This window comes from Macaca mulatta, chromosome 14, assembly GCF_049350105.2.
Source record: "Macaca mulatta isolate MMU2019108-1 chromosome 14, T2T-MMU8v2.0, whole genome shotgun sequence".
NCBI classification, from domain to species: Eukaryota; Metazoa; Chordata; class Mammalia; order Primates; family Cercopithecidae; genus Macaca; species Macaca mulatta.
Genome location: NC_133419.1, coordinates 20,671,663 through 20,692,361, shown reverse-complemented (window position 1 = coordinate 20,692,361; position 20,699 = coordinate 20,671,663). Strand labels below are relative to the sequence as shown.

General features: G+C 54.6%; 1 protein-coding gene across 7 annotated transcripts in view; it reads left to right on the top strand.

Moving 5' to 3' along the window:
* TSPAN18 (tetraspanin 18) overlaps positions 1–20,699 on the top strand; it is a 203,879-nt gene that overhangs the window by 178,365 nt on the left and 4,815 nt on the right. For 3 of the 7 annotated variants that reach the window (XM_015114242.3, XM_077961012.1, NM_001266877.1), the window contains 6 exon segments: positions 283–355; positions 3,498–3,692; positions 11,636–11,710; positions 12,819–12,917; positions 13,388–13,570; positions 20,138–20,221. In XM_015114242.3, coding sequence (XP_014969728.2) covers positions 293–355; positions 3,498–3,692; positions 11,636–11,710; positions 12,819–12,917; positions 13,388–13,570; positions 20,138–20,221 — 699 coding nt within the window. In that variant the 5' untranslated portion in view covers positions 283–292. 7 annotated transcript variants of the gene reach the window in all.

Genomic DNA, 20,699 nt, shown 5'->3' with positions numbered 1-20,699 from the left:
GCTAGGAGGAAGGTTCTGTTCTTAATCTCCGCTTTAAAGTTGGAGAGAGCAAGATCCAGAGAGGTGGAGTAATTTGCCCAAGGTCACACAGCAAATGAAAGCTGGAGCCAGGGCTGAAACCCGGCAGTCTGGCTCCAGCATTCTCATCTCTATGATCGGCCTCCATCTTCTTCCAGCCTTTGCACGGGTGGGGCTGGCTGTGGGGCCCCCCTGGGGAGGGGCTGGGGTTCTTCCTGGGTGGGGTCCCCCATCGGGAGGACTGAGGTGGCCTTGTGTTTTTAGGTGGAGCACCATGGAAGGCGATTGTTTGAGCTGCATGAAGTACCTGATGTTTGTTTTCAATTTCTTCATATTTGTAAGTATCCTGGGTCTTCCCAGGCCTCTGCTGGGTGGGCAGAACTGGCTGCTGCTTTGAAATAGTCACACTGGGCTGAGTCCCTGGGGTGAGCACAGGGGCCGGTGCTAGAGGCAGGGGTACCTGCCAGCCAGGCTTTCATGGAAGGGGGCCCCCAGCAGTGCCCACCGCACTCTGAAGAGCCTACCTTCTTAGGAGAAACATTTTACACAGGCCCTGGGGTGGGTCAGCCCCTCTCAAAAAGGTGGAGGGGGCCTCAGTCCGGCCACTGTGTTGGGATCTGACCCCTCGTGGGGAGTGGGAAAGGAAGGGATGGGAGTGATCAGGGGGCAACAAGAGGGAGCCCCACCCAACCTTATCTCCCTGAGCAGTTGATGGACTTCAGAGCTGGAGGGGCCGAGTCCATGTAGCCACCAGATATAATCAGAAACCTCTCTGGGACTGGAAGACCTGCATTCAAATTCCACTGCTGCATCTTAGCAGCTTGTGATTTGAGACACATTTCACCTCTCTGAACCTCAGTATCTTCATCTCTTAATGACCTTCCTCAACAGGCTTTTTGAAAATTAAGCAAGCTTAGTTTACAAAGTACCCTGGATGTGGTCAGTCCTCAATAGCTTAGCTCCATTTCCATCCAACCTATGGATTCTGTATATGAAGGGACAGAGGCCCGGACATTCAGGTGACCCACCCACCTGCTGGTGGCCCACCGAAGGCTCTGCTCAGACTCACGGCCCCTCCCAGGAGTAGAGCTGTGGCCCTGGCTTCTTGGACCCCCACAGGCTTTCCTGGTCCAGCCCTCTCAGCCTTTGATCTTAGTACAACCAAGACCTGGGTGAATAAACCTCCACTCATGTCCTTCAGGGCAGGCTCTTGAAAGAGGGGTCCCCTCTCTGGCCAGGGCTGACCATCTGTCTCTCTCTCAGCGTCTATCTTTCCCTCTCTATCTCTCTCTATATATCTTTGTGTCTTTTTAAAAAATATACATTTCAGCAACTCCCTTAGTTTCTCTTCCCTACCTCATCATCCTAAAAAGCCTCAAGCCTTGCAGACTTGAATTCTAGACCCAAGGTCACCACCTTCCAAGCCGGGTGACCCTGGGCCAGCTCATCCTTCCTCCAGCCCCAGCGTTCCCACCTGAAATGGAGCTGGGCCCTCCTTGAAGTGTTTAGCATACAGTTGCTGAATCCCCAAATCTCCGGCAACAATAAGGAGACACAGATTTTCCTGGAGGTCGTGTGGGAGACCAACGAGAGAGACACAGGCTGGGCACAGTGGCTCACGTCTGTAATCCCAGCACTTTGGGAGGCAGAGGCGAGTGGATCACCTGAGGTCAAGAGTTCGAGACCAGCCTGACCAACATGGTGAAACCCCGTCTCTACTAAAAATACAAAAATTAGCCATGCGTGGTGGCGGGTACCTGTAATCCCAGCTGCTTGGGAGGCTGAGGCAGAAGAATCGTTTGTACACGGGAGGCGGAGTTTGCGGTTAGCTGAGATCATGCCACTGTACTCCAGCCTAGGTGACAGAGTGAGACTCTGTTTCAGAAAAAAAAAAAAAAAAAAAAAAAAGGAGAGAGACACTGCACAGCAGATGGCAAAAATGGAAACCCTGTCGCTGGCCATGCCTGTTAGGTCTTTCCTTCTCTTTCCCCTGCTGAGTCCTTCAGGCGTCTCCACTGGACTGCTGCCCTAAGGGTACCTACAAACGCCCCTCGCCCAAAGCCATCAGCTGTCTTCAGCTTGCAGTCCTGCTCAGCCAAGCCAAAGCCCAGCAGTTTTCCTGTCACCCAGCTGTCAACCCTCACACAGGCCTCTTGGGCCTCCGGTCCTCCCACCACACAAAGGGATTTCAAATACTTTACAGCCTGCAAATCCCATGGTACCAAACTTTGGTTCTTCCCACAACAGGTCTGCTTCTAAAACGTATCTGTGCCCAAGAAAAATGGAATAGGCTGGGCACAGTGGCTCACTCCTGTAATCCCAACAGTTCGGGAGGCTGAGGCAGGAGGATCACTTGAGCCCAGGAGTTCGAGACCAGCCTGGGCAACATGGCGAAACTCAATCTTTACAGAAAAATACAAAAATTAACCAGGCCTGGTGGCACGTACCTGTAGTCCCAGTGACTTGGGAGGCTGAGGTGGGAGGATGACTCAGGCCCAGGAGGTCAAGGCTGCAGTGAGCTGTGATCCGGCCACTGCACTCCAGCCTAGGTAGCAGAGCAAGACTCTGTCTCAAAACAGAAAAAGTAAAGAAAAATGGAACAGATATTTATTGAAATCTGCTAAATGCCTTCTATCCTTTCTTCCTTAGTGCTGCCTTAGGTGGTGGGTGTTTGAGTCTTCTTTTGACCACAAGGAAGCTAAAAGGCTCAGATAGGTTATGACACTTGCCTAAGGTCACACAGCTAATAAGTGGCACAGCTCTCTCTCTAGACTATGCTACCTCTTTCCAAAGATAAATAAGGCACGGAGAGCCCAGGTTGATGGAGACATAAATAAGAAGGATTTTGAGCCATGGATTTGAGAGAGGGGAGCCCACTCTCAGGTTGAAACCTCACTGAGAGTCCTGTGGGGCACAATGACCATGACTTGGTTGGTGTTTTCCCAGCCCCTAGCATGGGGTGGTGCAAACACAGCATAGGGCTCACTCAGAGCATGTTCATGGACCTTTGTTTAGGGTGTTGAGGCTGCAGTCAGGGGGTCTGCGACCAGAAGGCATCTCTGACTCTGCCATGAACTTGCTGTGTGACCTTCAGCAAGTTGGTGGCCCCCTCTGTGTGGAATCAGAGGGTTGGACTAGATGACCTCCTAATCCTACAGGTCTTGACATTTCAGGAGAAGATAAAATTGGCAAATAGCCTGTATATGATACATTTCTCAGCAGCCCCAGGTAGGGCCTGGGTCAGAAATTGGATTTAGAGGATGCGTGTTGCACTTAAGGTCACGGCAGCTAGAAAAATTCCAAGCAATTCAAGGTGCCGCTGGGACTCACTGGCTCTCGCTGCAGATGAATTCCTGCCTGGCTCACCTAGTGCTTGATGCCTCCGACCCTGGGGCCGGCTCAGGGGAGTGGTGGGTCAGAAGTGCCTAACCTCCCTTTCTGCCTATTTCTCCTCCCAACTCCTCCACTGGCCCGAGCAGCTGGGCGGGGCCTGCCTGCTGGCCATCGGCATCTGGGTCATGGTGGACCCCACCGGCTTCCGGGAGATCGTGGCTGCCAATCCTCTGCTCCTCACGGGCGCCTACATCCTCCTGGCCATGGGGGGCCTGCTCTTTCTGCTCGGCTTCCTGGGCTGCTGCGGGGCCGTCCGTGAGAACAAGTGTCTGCTGCTATTTGTGAGTACCCCAGCCCCCACCCCACCCATGGGTGCTCTGAGGGGTGTCGGGGATCGGCTGCAGACTCCCAGGCCCTGCCTGGCTTCCATTCAGACCAGTGCTTCCCAAACTGGGGGTGGGCTGTCAAAGAAGGGATCGTGGAGATGAGCACGTCTGACCGCACTCATTCGGTCGTCAATAGTCCTGAAACCGTGAGATGCTCAGCGACTTGCCCAGAGTCCCATGGAGTTGGCGGCAGAGGGGATGACACAGACGCTAGGCCAGGGCCCTTGTAGTGCTTCAGGCTGCCTCTTCCCATGCCTTTGGGACCTGTTTTTTTCCCCGGGGCAGCCCTTCCTCTTTCCCACTTCACTTTGTTGCTTTCCTGCAGACAAGCCAGGGCCCTTGGCTTAACGCACACCTAGTCTGTATCCACATGCCAGGAAACTCAGAATGAGGTTTGTGCCACATAGGCCCACCTCCAGGGGTGGGATGGTCCCCAGCCTTTTCCATTTGCCTTGGTGGCGCCAGCTTCCAGAGTCTGCTTTTTTACCAGGCCCACGCCTGCAGTAGGTGAGCTGGCCCAGGTGGAGGAAGCCTTGCGTCCAGGTCTGAACAACCAGGCGTCTCCAAGGCGTGGTCAACTGAGAGCACTGACATTGACCTTGATGTTTTTCCACTTGCTTGCTATTAAAAACTCTAATATATAATTCCTTAGTAACATCGCTAAGATGGCTAGTGGATGAGGCCTTCCCCTTGTAGATATCCAATTCTGAAGTAGGTGTGATATGGCCTCTGAAGGTTTCTTAGTCATCAAGTAAATAGCCCTTGAACTCCTGTCATGCGCATGTAGTTCACTGGGTGCTGAAGATGCGTTGGGGACCAGGAGCGACGGTCCCTTCCCTCACAGACAGGCACAGGGGAGGCAGCCGAGCTGTGCGGATGAGCTGGGCAGCGGGCAGGCCTGATTTGAGTGTACTCCCTGCTCCATCCCCTAAGGGTGCGGCTCCCGTCTAGTTCCCTGACCTCCCAGAGAGCAGCCGAGTCTTCTTGTTAAATGATGGGCAGGCCAGCTCATCTATAGATCACAGCCAAACCAGACAGGCAGTGCGTCTCTAGTTCTCTGGTCTCCTGGATTCCCATGGGCGGTGGTGCTTGGGGTCTCCACCTGCTTTCCTGTGCTCAGCGGGTAGGTCTTCTCTCCTCTAAGAAGTCCTGGACTTGGAGAACTTCTGGGCTGAGCCCAGTCCTGCCACAGGGTAAGTTAAAAACAGCCCTGTTTAGAGAAGTGTGGATGTGGCTGGGTCAACTTGTGGATGCTCCTCGTGTGAAAATTCGTGGGCAGAGTTAAATGACAGGGAGACCTGGGCTGGTTGGCTGGAGGGCTCCCTTGCAAAATTCTGTGGATAAGCCAGCACCAGCACCAGCTGGGAGGAGAGACCTAGCACCATACCTCCTCCCCAGATGACAGCACACTGCACGGCCCCATTCATGTCCCGGTGAGATGCCCCCCATCCAAAGGAAGTGAAGTCAGCTGCCAAATGAGTGACAGGGAGCCTTGGGCCCATGTGTCCTACAACAGCACAACCACCACAGACTTCATTTGAAGCGAAACAAAGAAAAACTGTGAGCGCCCCCTGGTGGACAGTTCTCTACTGCTTGTCACGGTGCTTGCAGAAGTCTTGGCTGGGGAGCCCGAGCGGACTTTAAAAGGAGCTGGGATATGGGTCCCAGGACACACCCAGCCTCCCTTTCCCCCTCCTCACCTCGGCCCCCAGGGGCTCATTCATTGTTAATGGGTTCGGCTCTGAAGCCAAGACAGGAAGCCAGGCTGGTGTTCTTGGCTGGGACCAGGCTGGGGCCGCTCCAGTCTCCTCCAGTAAGTGGCTGCCTGCAAACCTGCCAGCCACCCGAGGCTGTCCTCCCTCCCATGCTATGGGAGGCAGGACTGAGACCCAGGGATAGGAAATGTGTCCACGATCCTCCCAAGAGAGCTGATCCTGGCTGCCAGGCTGGGGGCCCTTCGACAAGGCCTGATGGCAGACCCTTCCCCTCCCCTCCCAACCCCGTCTCTCTCCCTTTAGTCCCCCTTCCTTCTGCCTATCTCTGTGCAGCTCCCTTTCTTTCCTCTCTGCCTCTGTCCTTCCCATCTCTGTCCTTTTTTATTTTTTGACAGGGTCTCAGTCTGTGGCCCAAGCTGGTGTGCAGCCGTGTGATCTCGGCTCACTGCAGCCTCAACCTCCTAGCCTCAAGTGATCCTCCCACCTCAGCCCCCTGAGTAGCTGGGACCACAGGCACATACCGCCACACCCAGCTAATTTTTGTATTTTTTTGTAGAGACAAGGTTTTGCCATGTTGCTCAGGCTGGTTTTGAACTCCTGGGCTCAAGAGATCCACCACTCGGCCTCCCAAAGTGTTGGCATTCAAGGCGGGCACCAACACACTTGGCCTTGTCCTTCTCTTGATCTCTGTTTTTATTCCTACGCCCTTTCCTTGTCCCTGTCCTGATCTCTCCCTTCCCCGTTACCCTGTCTCTCTCCACTTCCTCTGCTTGCCCTCCCCTCTCTAAGGCCCCACCCATACAAGCCTGAGGTCACAGTGTGGGTCAGAGGCAGAGGACGCTTGGATCAAGGTCTTCTGGCTCCCAGACCAGGGCCATCCACAGGCTCCTAACCTGGAATGGACTCCAAAATTTACCTAAAATTATATGCAAAATGTTATGGCAGGGCCTGTTTATGTGTGTTGTATATACGTGGATTGTGTGCATACTCATGTGTATTTGCATGTGTGTTGTATGTGCATGTATGTTGTGTTCTATTGTGTGTGCTTGTGTTTACATGTGTGCATTGCTTTGTGCATGGGTGTTGTATGTGCATGGGTGTTAGGCATGCATGGGTGTTACATGTGCGTGGGTGTCATGCGTGCGTGGGTGTCGTGCGTGCATGGGTGCACATATGTATGTGTGTGGACATGTGCCTGTGTGTGCACATGTGTGTTGTGTGTCCATGTGTGTTGCCTGCATGGGGGTTGGGGGGTTCTGTATTTCCAGAGAAAGGCACCGAAATTTCTGGAAGGTTTTCAAAAAGGTTTATGCCCTAAAAAATAAAAAAAAACCACTTCTCCCTTCCTGGCTGAACCTGGACCTAACTGTGTGGTGGTTCCAACGGAAGAGGGCATGGAGCCTCACCCCTGGCAGCTTCTGGGATCCTTCTAGAAGCCTTTCACTGCCTTCCCAGCCTGTTGGAAAGGAGAAAAGGCTTGTCTTGAGAGGGGCCAAAAGAGTGACTTTAGTCAGTCCAGGAAACCTGGCTCAAAGGTTCGCAAAGCAAGGAAGCCTTGAGATGGGGCTGAGGATCCCCTTCCCTCTGCTCTGAAACTGAAGTCCCACAGGACCTGGGGACAATCAGACTAATGACCAAACCACTCTGTGATCAATTTATCTATCTAAAGATCCATTTCCCAAATACTTGCATTGATCAGTATGATAGCACTCACATGCAATAAGACAGTTTCAGCCTCCTATTGAAAATGTGTGGCATCCCTTTTTCCCATTTGCTCACCTTTGAGTATTTCAAGGATTTTTTAAGCCAACTTATCTAAAAATTCTAATTTTAAAAGTATTTTACAATGAAGGCAAGCTCAACTGGAAAAAAGAACAGCAAAAAGAGATGAGTATATTCAGAAAAGATAAATGAGCTGAATTGTACATGCGGTATGTAAATTTGGTAAATATTTATTAGACAGGGGAACTGTGAGCAGACATTGCCTATAAGCAGATGGGTTAGAAAAGCCTGGAAATATTCCCAACTAGGCAACATAGCAGTTTCCTCCCCTTTGCTAATTTTTCCATCCTAGGGAAAGTGATGCAAATCAGAGGATCAGGAATGGCTGACAATTGTGTCCTTAGGCAAATGGGATGCAAACCCTGGGAAAGGCCTTGATGAGGGGAAGCCCCAAGAATGTCTGGGTCCAGGGGAATTCCCCAAAGGACTTTAACACTGGTAAATAGTCTTAAGCAGGAGGACATTTTCATGCTGGAGAAGGGCGAGTTGGCAGAAGTGGCATTGTGACTGCCGTGGGCACCGCGGCCTTGCACTTTGATTCACACTCCCACATACTCAAGTCACGCCCAGGCCCTGTGCCTGGGAAGGCCCACTTCCTCCAGTCCACGGCTTCCCAGGTTTATTTTTATATCTCATCTCCTGATGCTTCAGCTCAATGGAAACTCCATGAAGATGGGAACTGAGTCTGCCTTGTATGCATTTATTTGCCAATACCTAGCACAGTGCCTGGCACGGAGCAGGTGCTTAATAAACAGCTCTGGAGCCAAGGAATAGAGAGGACGTGGTATCAGAGGTTTGGCTAAGTGCATAGACTTTGGAGTCAGAAAAGCCGAGGCTCTAACTCCTGCTCTGCCATTTCCTGGCTGTATGACCTGGGGCTGCTCACTTAACCACTCTGAACCTTAGATTCCTCATATATAAAATGAGGATAATCATACTTCCTTCCCAGTGGTAGTGTTGCGTTCATGAACCAGTGGGAAATGCATGTTTTGCTTGGCTCTCTTTGTGGGATGCCTAAGCACTCTATAAATGGGAAACTAGAAGCATTGGTGCTGAGCCTCAGGAGGCTTTGCAGGCCGTGTGGAAACCGTAAGACCTCGGGGCTCCCGTAGCTTCCAGGGTAACATAGTGATGAGAGGCTGTGTTCCACAATCAGAGTTCTTGGGGTGAAGTCCCAGAGGTACTACCCACCAGCTATGCCAGCTTGGGCCAAGTACTGCTCCTCTCAGCCACAATCCCCTGTCAGTAAAATGGGGGTGTTGCTGATAACAGCATCTGTCTCAATAGATGAGAGGGCTTGATGAGATGATCCGTGTAAGATCCACAGTGTCTGGGTAGCAAGGACTCAGCAAGTAGCTGTTGCTGTTTTTCCAGAGCCGCCCACACCAGCACTTGTCTTCGGGAGGGGTGTGCTTCCTCTGGGCTCTAAGTAACCATCTGAGCAGCTCTCATGTCATGCCAGTCTTGCGAGAAGCACTGCACCTGCATTACCTCCTGGAAGCCATGCGCAGTCATCCTGAACCGCACACACACGTCCCAGAGTGACGGGCACGCAGAGTGCACGAGGCTTGCGATCTGCTTCGTCCATTATTTATCACTGTCCAGGCCGAGGCTGGTGGGCACGCCAGCTCCAGCTCATTGCCGTGGATGGAAACCATTTCCGAGGCTGCTCCTTGCCAGCCTGGGGATCTGCCAGTAGCTCCAATGAGAGGACAGAGGGCAGGGAGGGGCTCCTCATAGAAGCCCCGTGTAATGGAAGCGGATGGCCATCCATCACCAGTCAAATGGAAGTGCCAGGATCCCTGCCAGCGGCCTCCGTCACTGTCACAGGGGAGGTGAGGCTGCAGAGGCAGAAAACACATATCTCATTTCCTCCTGGAAATGAGAATTGTGGGAGTGGCAGAATGGACCATGGGCATTGTGACCTGGGGCACAGGGGCTCCCCCCACCCCGCCCTCATCACACTCTGCTCTGGTTGGGGAACTCTGCTCCCTGACCTCAGCTGGAGGTCAGCCCCCTCTTCAGGGAGCACACGAGCATCTGGCCTGGTGTCCCTCATCCAGATGTGCCAGGCAGGCCACCCAGCAGACCCTACTGAGCTGTGGAGGCAGACTCCTGGGCTCAGAAGAGACAGTGACAGAGCAATGCCCGAGCCACACCCTGCATCAGGGAGCAGACGCAGCCTGGCGCTCTGAAAAGGCAGCTGGGCCAGGAGGGAAGCATTCTCTCTGCAAAGCTCCGAAGAGCTCTGCACCTGTGGAGTAGTCATTTCCCTTCTCCAGCTTGAGCTTCCTCAACTTCGAACAGGGGGAAACTACATAGAAAAGAGACCGTGAGAACAGCGTCCGGTGCCCGGCAGTCCCCTGTGATAGCAGAAGCCTATGTCGGAGCAGCTGGAGCCCAGTGAGACCTCAGGGGCTCAGGGGCCCACGGTGCATCTGAGGGCTGAAGCAGACTTGACGTGGTGGCTGGGGACAGAGGCCAGCCAGCACAATGCAGGAGGGAGGAGTGACACATCCCCGCCGCAGGCTGGCTGCTCCGCTGAAGCAAGGGCTCTCCTTAGGTTTGGACATTTACAAAAACTAAAACCCGCCTGCCAGGCCTCGGAGATGTTTTATGTCTGTGTGCGGAATGGACAGATTCTACAGCCCTCCCGAGGCTCTCACTAAGGTGGTCCCCGGCCCATGCAGTTTGGAGAAGCCTCAGGTCCTCTAGAAGGCAGCCGCTGTGGGTACTGGAGTCAGGGAGGGAATTGGACTGGGGTCTCCCTGGGGTGGGGATAAAGTGACAGAAATCTTCCTCTGACCACAAGAGGCACATTCCGGGAGAGAGACACCTAAAGGTATTGTCAGCAGCCCACAGAGCATCTGCGAGGAGGCCAGTGCCTCACCAGGAGCCGGGCCTAGGAGGTCACAGAGGAGCCTGCTCGTGGCCCACATTCGCTGCCCTTCTGCACATGAGAGCCCAGTGCCAAGCTCAGCTTGGGCTCATTTCCAACAGAGGAAACGCTTTCAGATTCCTCCTGATTCCCCACAGGGAAACCCCGGAAGTGGGTCTCCACATCCCCATTTTTCTGGCAAGAAAACTGAGGCTCGAAGGGGTTTGTTTGAGTGATTGTCCCATGACACGGGAGGACCGACAAGGCGGGCCCTGAGGTGTCCTGACTTGAAGCCCAACACCCTTTGCCTCCTTGCAGCCTGGCACGTCAGGGACAGGCAGGCAGTCCTGATGACTGGGACCCCAGAGAGCAGGTCTGGCCGCTGCCTAGGTACCTGGGAGGGCATGGAAGAACCAGTCTGTGTGTGTGCCAGGGATAAAGTCCTCTGCTGGTGGTTTCCAGGTAGGGTGACAACGGACTTTGTCAAGGGCACCAGCTATGCTGGGTAATGAAGGCAAAGCCAGTTTCTTCTGTTGACAGCTCTCAGCCCAGAGGAACCCACACAATGACCGGGGGGGTGATGTGGCAGGTCACAGGGACTTCATTGAAGGCGAGTGCTTCACCCTGGGCTCATTCATCCATCTAAGAGTCCTGCGTCAACACCTGTGCTGACCCAGACATCCGAGCAGGCAGCGCACTGAGTGACAGCTCCTGTGCTAATGCCGTGCGGGCACCTCTACTGGGCACTGTGGTGTGGGGGAGCCCAGGAGAGGGGCTGAGGCTTCACCTGATCTGGAGAAATGCAGAACTGGTAGGCAAGGAAGGGCAGTGCCTTCCTGGCCGAGGTAACACAGCCTGTCGAGGTCGCCGAAATGAGAGGCACTGTGGTTCATTCAGGGAACATCACATTCAGTGAGTGGAGCAGGAGCCTGTGTTAGATAGCCAACTCCTGGCCCCTGGGTTTTGAGATTTGGTAGTCATACCACCTTCCCTCCAATCTTTTTCCTTGGATTTTGGCTGAAGGTTAATGTGACCTCCCCACTTCCCATGGGAACCAGAGGCAGTGGGGCAGGGAGAGGTGGCCCTGGGGCTGGCAAGGTGGGGAAATCCAGCTGCAGATCCCCAAGGCACTCAGGATTCTCATAGCCCGTACAACCCACACAGAAGGAAATTTACCCAGAATGGGCTCAAACGGGTTTCATCAGCGATCTCCTTCCAGGGCGGCTAAGTAGGGTTGTTCAGGCTGCACACTGTACAAGGAGCCTCTGTAAGGGTACCATTTGCATGGAATGTATATATTTGTTTATTCTTTTCATATTTTGATCACAATCCTGTTGACTCCAAGGAGGCATCACTGGTGTATTTGTTATGAAAAATGTCTGACTGATAGCAGTGGAGTGTCTTAATCTTATAAAATGAGTGTATTGCGTCACCGGTATGACAGGGGGACGACTGCATTGGCCAGTGGCCGCCCCATCCCCTGCCTGCCCTCTGGGCTCACAAGCCTGTTCCTCTCCCTGCAGTTCTTCCTATTCATCCTGATCATCTTCCTGGCGGAGCTCTCAGCAGCCATCCTGGCCTTCATCTTCAGGGAAAATGTACGTACCAGGCCCCAAGCTTTCCTGCCTCCTGCTATTAGGAAGAGATTGGTGGCCATTCAGGTCTGGCTTCTCCCCTCACTGAAGGGTCTCAGAGAGTGGGCAGCCTCTCATCTGGCACTTCCAGCCCAAGTCATGGCCCCACCCGCCTGGCAAGGCCCCCCCAGGCCAGAGAGAGACCCCAGTAAGCCTGTTCCTGCAAGGGCTTTTCTCTGCTCCCAAAGCATCTGGTACAACCCCATAAGAATAGTCAGAGAGGCTATCCCAAGCCCTGGAATGTAGGAGCACAGGGCAGACTGCCCTCGGAGGAGGTCCTGGCTGGTATCCTCCTGGGTACCTTGGCCTCACAGGCCACCAAGTTCCAGAGGCTACAGGCAGCTAGCCTGCCAGCTGCCACCCCTGAGTTGACAAGAGCCAGGCAATAGCCAAAGGGAGACGGGGGCGGGGGGAGGGGGAAAGATGAGAGAGGAGGAGGGGCAATGGAACAGGAGACACAAGATGGCCCTGGGGTAGAGGAGGCAGGCCGGGAGGGTGGTCAGCACAGAGCAGAGGAGGCGGCCACCACAGCCTGTGGGCAGACACATGTGCCCAGATGATCTCCTCTGCTAAGCAGCACCCAGGGCCCTCACCCTTCACTGCTGCCGGAGGGAAGGAGAATGTTTTGAGAGAAACTGAGACGGACTCTTCTCGAAATGGATGTACAAAGACTTCTTGCCTGGTGCTGTAGCTTCTTCAGGGCCTGGGACCCAGGGCGTCTGCTTGGCTCTGTCTGGGGAATAGCTCAGGGTGGAAGGGGTGGGATGAGGGACAAAATCCCCGCCCAGATACGCCCTCCCTCTGGGCAGAGCTGCAGGCGGAGCGAGGTCCTCAGCGCGCCCTGACCTCGGCTCCATGAGGTGTGCATGTGTATAGCCTTCCTTTCTACCTTGGGGGCAAGGAGACTGCCCCAAGTTGGTGGTTTAGGAGAATCCCAGGGGGCCTGGTACCAGGATGCACAGCCCCTAGCTCTGATTCCCCCAACTCCCAAGCAGGTGGATGGAGAGACAAGGGAGGGTGGGGGCCGCACCCAACTGCCAGGCCTCAGCCCATCTTCTCCCTCTGCCCCCAGCTCACCCGAGAATTCTTCACCAAGGAGCTCACCAAGCACTACCAGGGCAATAACGACACGGACATCTTCTCTGCCACCTGGAACTCGGTCATGATCACAGTGAGCGACCCCCCAGAGAGGCTGTGAATGTTCAGAGCCATGATGCCCAGTGTTCACGTGCCCACGCCAGGCATCAGTAATCAGACCTGGCCTGGGAATCAGCATCCACGCAGCATTCCAGGCACACTTGATCACAGCCCATACTTGGGATGAAACCTGTTTGCTATCCCTGTCTTGGCTCCCCAAGCAATGGTCATTATGATGATGATAATAACCAGGGCAACTGTTTATGGAGGGCTAAGTGCCTGGTGAGGTAGGAATTGTTACTACCACCCCTGTTATAGAGATGAGGACATTGAAGGCCCAGAGAAGCTGAGTGGCTTTCTCATGGTCACACAGTGGGGACAGGTGGAGCCAGCCCATGCCCAGTCTTCTGATGCCACTCCTTTGCAGAGGCTGTCTGTCCTTCTCTGTCCCTGCCCCGTGTCCTGCTCCTGCCCACCAGACCCTTCTCTGGGATCTCCCCCTAGTTCGGTTGCTGCGGGGTCAACGGGCCTGAAGACTTTAAGTTTGCATCTGTGTTTCGACTCCTGACCCTGGACAGTGAAGAGGTGCCGGAGGCCTGCTGCCGGAGGGAACCCCAAAGTCGGGACGGGGTCCTGCTGAGCCGGGAGGAGTGCCTCCTGGGAAGGAGCCTGTTCCTAAACAAGCAGGTACCAGCCCTGCTCTCCAGACAGGGGAGTGGGTCTATCGGGACTCGGGTGACCAGAGCTGGGTGGGAGGTGCTATCACCCCAGAGGGTCTGAAGCTACCCCAGAGGGTCTGATTCCCAGAGGGAATCCCAGGGGAGTGCTGGCTGTGATATGGGATGCCTGCACCTGAACAGGGGCTGATGGAGGCTCCGTCCAAGCCCCTGAGATCCAACCAAAATGGGGAAGGATGACAGTGGCAGATGGTCTGAGGCTGGAGTGGGCATTTGGGCTGGGGCTCAGGGGTAAGTAGGAGTTTTCCAGTGTTTCCTGAGTTTCTGATAATGCAGGTCCAAAGGGAGGGAGGGGGAGAGAACAAGAATTACACAATGGGGGGCCCTTCTTAGCCATACACGGTATTTTGGAGGAAACTCTCACTTGCCATGTGGGGCTGCCCTAAGGGAGCGAGGTCTCCTTGACCTGACTCTCCAAGGTCAGAGAAGCTCCTGGACTTTTCTGGTTCTCTTGCAGCCTGTGGACTTCCTCTCAGCCTTGGAAGAAACCTTTTCCCTTCCTGCACGTGCCATTTCTAGGGAAGACGAGGGGCTGGCTTTGTGTGCCTCCTGCCCACACCCCCGCACGAGTTCACAATGCCCTTGCTCTTAATCCCCTTCTTCCTACTGACCAGCCCCCACCCTGCCAGTGTGGGTGTGTGACCAGGCTAGGCAGGAGGAGAGGGAGGGAGAGGATGAGGATGATCTAAGCCTGGGCCCTGGGCCCTTGCTTGAGTAGGACTTTAACGAGGGTCTCATGGAGAGTTCCAGATGCAAGAGACACAGCAGGGGACAGGAGACAAGGCCCCTGTTCCTTCGAGGCTCACAATCTCAGAGGAAGTGCAAGATGAATAAGCAGCAAACAAATGAGAAGTAATCATTTCACATGGTCATGATTGCTGCGAAGAAATAATACCCTACAGATGAGGGGCTATAATGGGCCTTGGGCGGGGGCTCAAGGCAGAGTTTGCAAAGTCCCAGAGGAGGTGACAGTGAGCAGAGGCCTGGGTCTTGGGGCTCTGGCGGGCCCTTTCCAGCCTCAGCTCTGCCCCAGGAACTCAGCCCCTCTGGCCCTGGCACCTCCACATGGATTCCTGAGGCCCTGAGGGCCACATTCTCTGTGTCCCTCCTCATCCTGCCTTCCTGCACTGGGGGAAAGAGGCTCAGTAGAGAAATGAGGGCCCTGAGTTGAGGCCACTGTGGACGTGGGGCAGAGAGACCTGCCGTGGGGAGCAGCTGCAGGGTGGGGAGGGGAGTTTCAGGCTTCCATGGCAGGTAGGGATGGGCTGTTAACTGCTGCATTGTCTTCGCCAAGACACCCTCTCTGGACCTCACATTCCATACGTTGGCAGAGGCTGCTGGCTGCCCCCTATGTTCCATTCACCCCCGCTCCCCTGTGAAGAGAATGGTTCTCACACCCCATGACCACCAGCTAGAGGCTGCGCTTCCCAGCCTGCCTTGCAGCTAGACCATGTGACCGAGTTCTGGTCAACTGGAGGCGAGCAGAGGTGATTTGTGCAACTTGAGTCGCGTCCTTAAGAGAAAGTGCTGTGTCCACCCCTCCTTTTTTCTCTGTCTGGGACTTGGCAGAGGGAGGTGGCCCCTAGGATGGCAGAGCATCCAGAGAGAAGGAGGCTGGGCCGTGGACAGTCCCATGGTGCAGCGTGACCACCAGAGCGCAGGGTTTTATGTGAAAGACCAGTGAATTTCTCACTTGTGGAAGGGGTTTGAGATGCCCGTTGCCAATAGCCAAACTTAGAGCCTTCTAATGCTACTTGTAAGTTTTTAGGAGGCTTCCCATGGGCCCCGTTCTGCATATAAGATGTGCTTCCCATTTCTGGACTCATCCTCCGTTAGGGTATCTCCTTTCCTCTCCTGGGCATGTCTTCAAAATCGGAGCTCATCAGAGAGGTCCCTGCACAGCCACGTTCCTTCTTTCCAGTGACTCTGTTGTTCCTGAGGATCTGAGATTGGCTCCTGGGGTTTCTTTGCTGAGACATTCACGTCCCTCCTGGGCATTTCTTCCCATTAAAAACCTGCTGCGGTGGGACTGTCTCTATTTGTCTTTTTCTCCAAAGCCCCCTTGCTTAAAGCCCAGGATGCATTTTTTTTTTTTGGAGGCTGAGTCTCGCTCTGTCGCTCAGGCTGGAGTGCAATGGCACAATCCTGGCTCACTGCAACCTCCACCTCCCAGGTTCAAGTGATTCTCCCACCTCAGCCTCTCAAGTAGCTGGGACTACAGGCATGTGCCACCACACCCAGCTAATTTTTGTATTTTTTGGTAGAGACCGGGGTTTCACCATGTTGGCCAGGCTGGTCTCGAACTCCTGACCTCAAATGATCACCCCCTCGGCTTCCCAAAGTGCTGGGATTACAGGCGTGAACCACCGTGCCCGGCCCCAGGATGCATTTCTGACTTTGCTGGCAGGTCCATGGCAAGGATGTGGGAAGAGTTGAGTTCGCTGTGGGGGTTGGGGTGGGGGTGAGGTGTGCAGGGATACGTGGCGTGGCCACAGGGGCATCCTAGTTGCTCTATGGCCCCCTGGTCCACATTGGTGGTGGACCTGGGTAGACAGGGGGCTTTTACACTGGGCCAGTGAGAAAGAACAGCAGGTAAGACCAGGGTGATGGCGGTAAAGACAGACAGGTGTGTGGATCTGAGAAATGTTCAGGAGGCAAAATCTACCAGCCTTCGTGATGGGTCCTCATTGGAGGAGGGGCAGGAGGAGTTGGTGAGTGACTGGCTTCTGGTTTGGGGAAGATCTTGCATTCAGTCTAGGGCATGTTGAGTCTAAGAAACCTTTGGAGGCCAGGCACGGTGGCTCATGCCTGTAATCCCAACACTTTGGGAGGCCGAGGCCGGCGGATCACCTGTGGTCAGGAGTTCAAGACCAGCCCGGCCAACATGGAGAAACCCCATCTCTAAAAATACAAAAATTAGCCTGGCATGGTGGCATGCGCCTATAATCCCAGCTACTTGGGAGGCTGAGGCAGGAGAATCACTTGAACCCGGGAGGCAGAGGTTGCGGTGAGCTGAGATCGTGCCACTGCACTTCAGCCTGGGCAACAGAGTGAGACTCCATCTCAAAACAAACAAACAAAAAAAAGCCTTTGGAACAGCCAAGCAGAGGTGCCCAGTGGGCAGTTGGGTGTATGGGGTGGAGCTGGAGGGGGCTGGTGCTGGAGATGTACATGTGGGAAGCATTGCATGTAGGTGACCATTGTGGTGGCAACTGGGCCTGGCAGCCCCTCGTCAGATTAGGTGGGGGGTGACTGTGGGTGGCAGCAGGGGCCAGGGGATGTGCCCACCCAGCAGAGAGGGAGGATGGCACTGGCAACAGCCCACATGGTTAGAGGACTCATAGTCTGTGGTGGCAGGCTGGGGAGAGGCTCCCCGCCATGTGTCTCGCCGGGTGGTGACAGGGGAAACAGTCCTGGGGGAGAGATGGTGGGAGGCAGTGAAGCAACCTCCAGGTGTGTAGATGTAAGCTCTGAGCCACAGCAGGGCCTGGCCCACAGGAGGGAGAACCCAGCCGCCCATGCCAACCCCCTTTCCCTTTAGAACAGAGGAAAGACGGGGAATTTGGAATCCCCCTCAGTGTAAATCCTGGCTTCCCTTCCTCGTGTGTGACGTTAAGCAAGTTAGCCACTGCTCCTCCCTCCCTCCCTTTTATTTTGGGTAAAGTGCAGGTAAGACCCCTCCTTCCTGAGGGGCTGTAACGAGATCAAGTGAGAAAGAGCCCACGAGGCCCCAGCAAAGTTATCAAGAGAGCAGACACTCAGCGTGGGTGGTGGCGTACCGTCCACGCCCCAACCTCCCCAAGGGTGTCTGTTCCTGGGAAGCTTCCATTGGCCAACCTGGGCTGCTTGGTTAAGTCCAGGGGCCTGAAGGGTCTTTGGTGCCAAAGCCTAATAGTGGAAGATGAGCTGTCAAGGCCCAGGTGCCACACAGCGGGGCTCAGCTTCCCTCTGCTGGACAAGGTCCCCAGCTTCTTGCCAGTTTCCCCGGGTAAGGCATCTCAAAATCAATTTCATGCTCCAGAAAAGATGTGCTGCTTCTCCTGTCCCCTTCTGGGTGTGTGTGTGTGTGTGTGTGTGTGTGTGTGTGTGTGTGTGTGTGTGTGTGTGTGTGTGACAGATTGTATTGCAATAACACTCAACTCTATGCTCAGACACTCTCCACCACTCAGGATATGCTGAGAGCGCGGCACGGAGAGACAGACAGTAATCCTTGGTAATCCTAACAGGGATTGAGATTGAGAGTTTGCTACTTGCCAACACTCTTCCTAGTGCCTTACCTGCAGTATCTCATTTCATCCTCGCAGCAATCCCATGAGGTAATCTACCTGGCCCCATTGTATAGATGGGGCAACTGAGGCATAGAGAGAGGAAGTAAATAGCCCAAGGTCACACAGCAAGCAAGTGGCAGCGCTGGCTGGGACCCCAGGCAGCCAGGCCCCAGGGCTCACCTGTGTAACCACTGCCAGCTACCACTCTCCTGAGCCATTGCTATTCCCTGTTTGGGAAACCCCTCAAAGAACTTTACAAACCCAGGGTGTGTGCTGGGGCTGCAGGATGTGGAATGATGTGCCTGTGACTGGCGGGCACGCGGAACGCTGAGGGGATGATGGGAGGGCCGAGGCGTCCCCTGCCAGGGCTGATCCCAAAACAATGCAACTCGTCTCTCTTTCCTCGCTTGCAGAGCAGGTTAGTTTTTTTGCAGTTATAGTTCTGTGTTTTAGGGTTCTAATGCCTCAAAATCGCTTAACAAAGGATTTGGGGCTCCAGCATGGGTATGCTGGCAGATCCGGGATGGACCCTGGGCCTCACTGAATGGATGGGCCAGCCCTGAAGGGACCCCCAGCCACAATGATGTCCTGACCTGGCCTAGGGTAGGGACCCCTGGGTTGCCCTTAGGACTCCGTCCCAGTCATACAGCTCTTTACTGGGCTCCCAGTGCCACAGCAGAGACAAGGCCTGAAGGTCCAATTAAGATCTTTTCTCCTTGTTGTCATCTCTGGGCTTGAGGTCTTTCAAAGCCTGGCCACACACAGCCTGGTCACTAGAAATTACCTTGGGCATCGTCCTATAATGCTGATTCCTGGGCTCCACTCCAGACCCAGTGACCCAGTGTTGTGAGGCGAGGCCTTGGTATCTACATTGCTAAGCACTTCCCGGATTATTCCCACGCACACTCAGTCCCGAGAGTCTCATGGACCCAGACCGTTGTGCTGGTGGGGTCTGTTTCTATCTGGGTATATCCCGTTTGCTCCATGGGGCTCCAGGGAGGGCTTCTGGGGGCCTTCCCGGCCCAGCTCCTGGTCAGCCTCTAGGCAGGTACTAGGACATCACCTGGCCACTAGTCCCAGATCAGGCCCTGCTGCCCACCTGCCTGGGTACAGCCTCAGTCCCACTTTTGGCCAAAGGGGCTGGGTTTCTGCGTGATGGACAACAGAAGTGAGTATGTGAACACCCAGGAATCCCCGGTCTCAACAGAGCCCAGAAATAGCAACCGTCACCGAAAAAGGGCTGGGCATGATCTCTCCACCCCCACCTGGGGACTTGTTCCCTTGCAGGTTCTCAGCCTGGGCCCAGAGAATATGCAGGTTCCTATAAAGGAAGGAAAGTTCTCCCACTTTGAAAATATGTGTCATTCAAAGCAAGTACCATGCATCAGTCTCTGTGGTCAGCATGGGGGAGGGGAGAGTTATGAACATGAAGATGACAGAGATGTGAGGTGCTCAGGGTCAGAGGGGGCCGCAGCCATGGACTGGCAGCTCCTGGCTTGGCACTGGCTGGCTTTTTCTCTGTCTCCCCACGCCCCATTCCTCTCTATTTATCTCAGTCTCTATCTGGATCTCGATCTCTGTCGCTGCCTCAGTTTATATATATCCAGGATTGCTTAAGAAAGCAGTAAGAGCATGGGAATTAACTCCAGAGCCTGTGGGCTGGGCTGGTTCAGAAAGCTGCCCGAAGGAGGTGGCATGCGAGCAGGGATTTGAACGCTGGAGTGTGTTTCCTTGGGGAAGTGGTTGAAAATCAGAACTCCTGCAGCCAGGCAGGTCACAAGGAACAGTAGGGGAGCGGGTGTGGGACAATAGGGAATGGGGTGGGGGGATCCCGCGGACCCCAGGGAGCACCTGTTGCATCCGAAGGCAGCAGCTGCTGACAGTGCTGATGTGAAAAGGAATAGCTCCCCTTGTTGGTTCTTCTGATTTCTCCAGAGGTTCAGATATTTGTGGGAAATTTCCCAATCTTCCAATCACTGTAGTAGCAACATAAGGCATGGCCTGCACACTGTCAGTTCTCTGCCTCACCTTAGGGGCCGGGTGGCAAGGAGGGTCTTTGGTGCATTGCTGCCAAGTCACTGCTTCTGGGTCTCCTGCTCTGCACCCCCTCCCCACTGTCCTGTCTCAGCAGCCATGTGATAGGGTGAGAGCTCTGGGGACACCTGCCATGAACCCTAGTGCACATGCTGACTCTGACTCCAGGACTCTCACCCCTGGCCATAACTTCACCTCTCATCCCTCCCTCCAAGGGCTGTTACACGGTGATCCTCAACACCTTCGAAACCTACGTCTACCTGGCCGGAGCCCTTGCCATCGGGGTACTGGCCATCGAGGTAAGTAAAGGCCTCCACTTCTTCCGCTCCCCAGGATGAAGCTTCACTTGGAGCCTAGGCAGATGCCCCCAGCCTCCCTCCCTCTTCATTTCCTTCACCTGGGACCCAAGGGGCCCCCACTGTGGACACTATGGGGTGGTAAGCCCGGCTGTGTCTCTGCTGCCTGAGAGTCATTCTTGAACTCTGGAGGTGAAACATGGGAGCCAATGTCCCAGAAGTGGGGATGGGCAGGCCCTGAATGTCATACCCACTCCCTCCCACTCCCCCCCACTCCCCCATCCCCATCCCCACCTCCACCCCAGCTCCATGGTCCAGAGAGATTTCACGCTTGCAGAGGCATCGGCACAGCTGCTTTGAAAGACAGGCTGCAGCCCGTGGTTCGAGATCAGGCCTTTTCTCTGTGGGGTGTTCAGGGCCTACGGGGCCTTACTCACCCATAACGGTGTTCTTAGCCTCCTTTATCTAAGGGCCCCTTGAA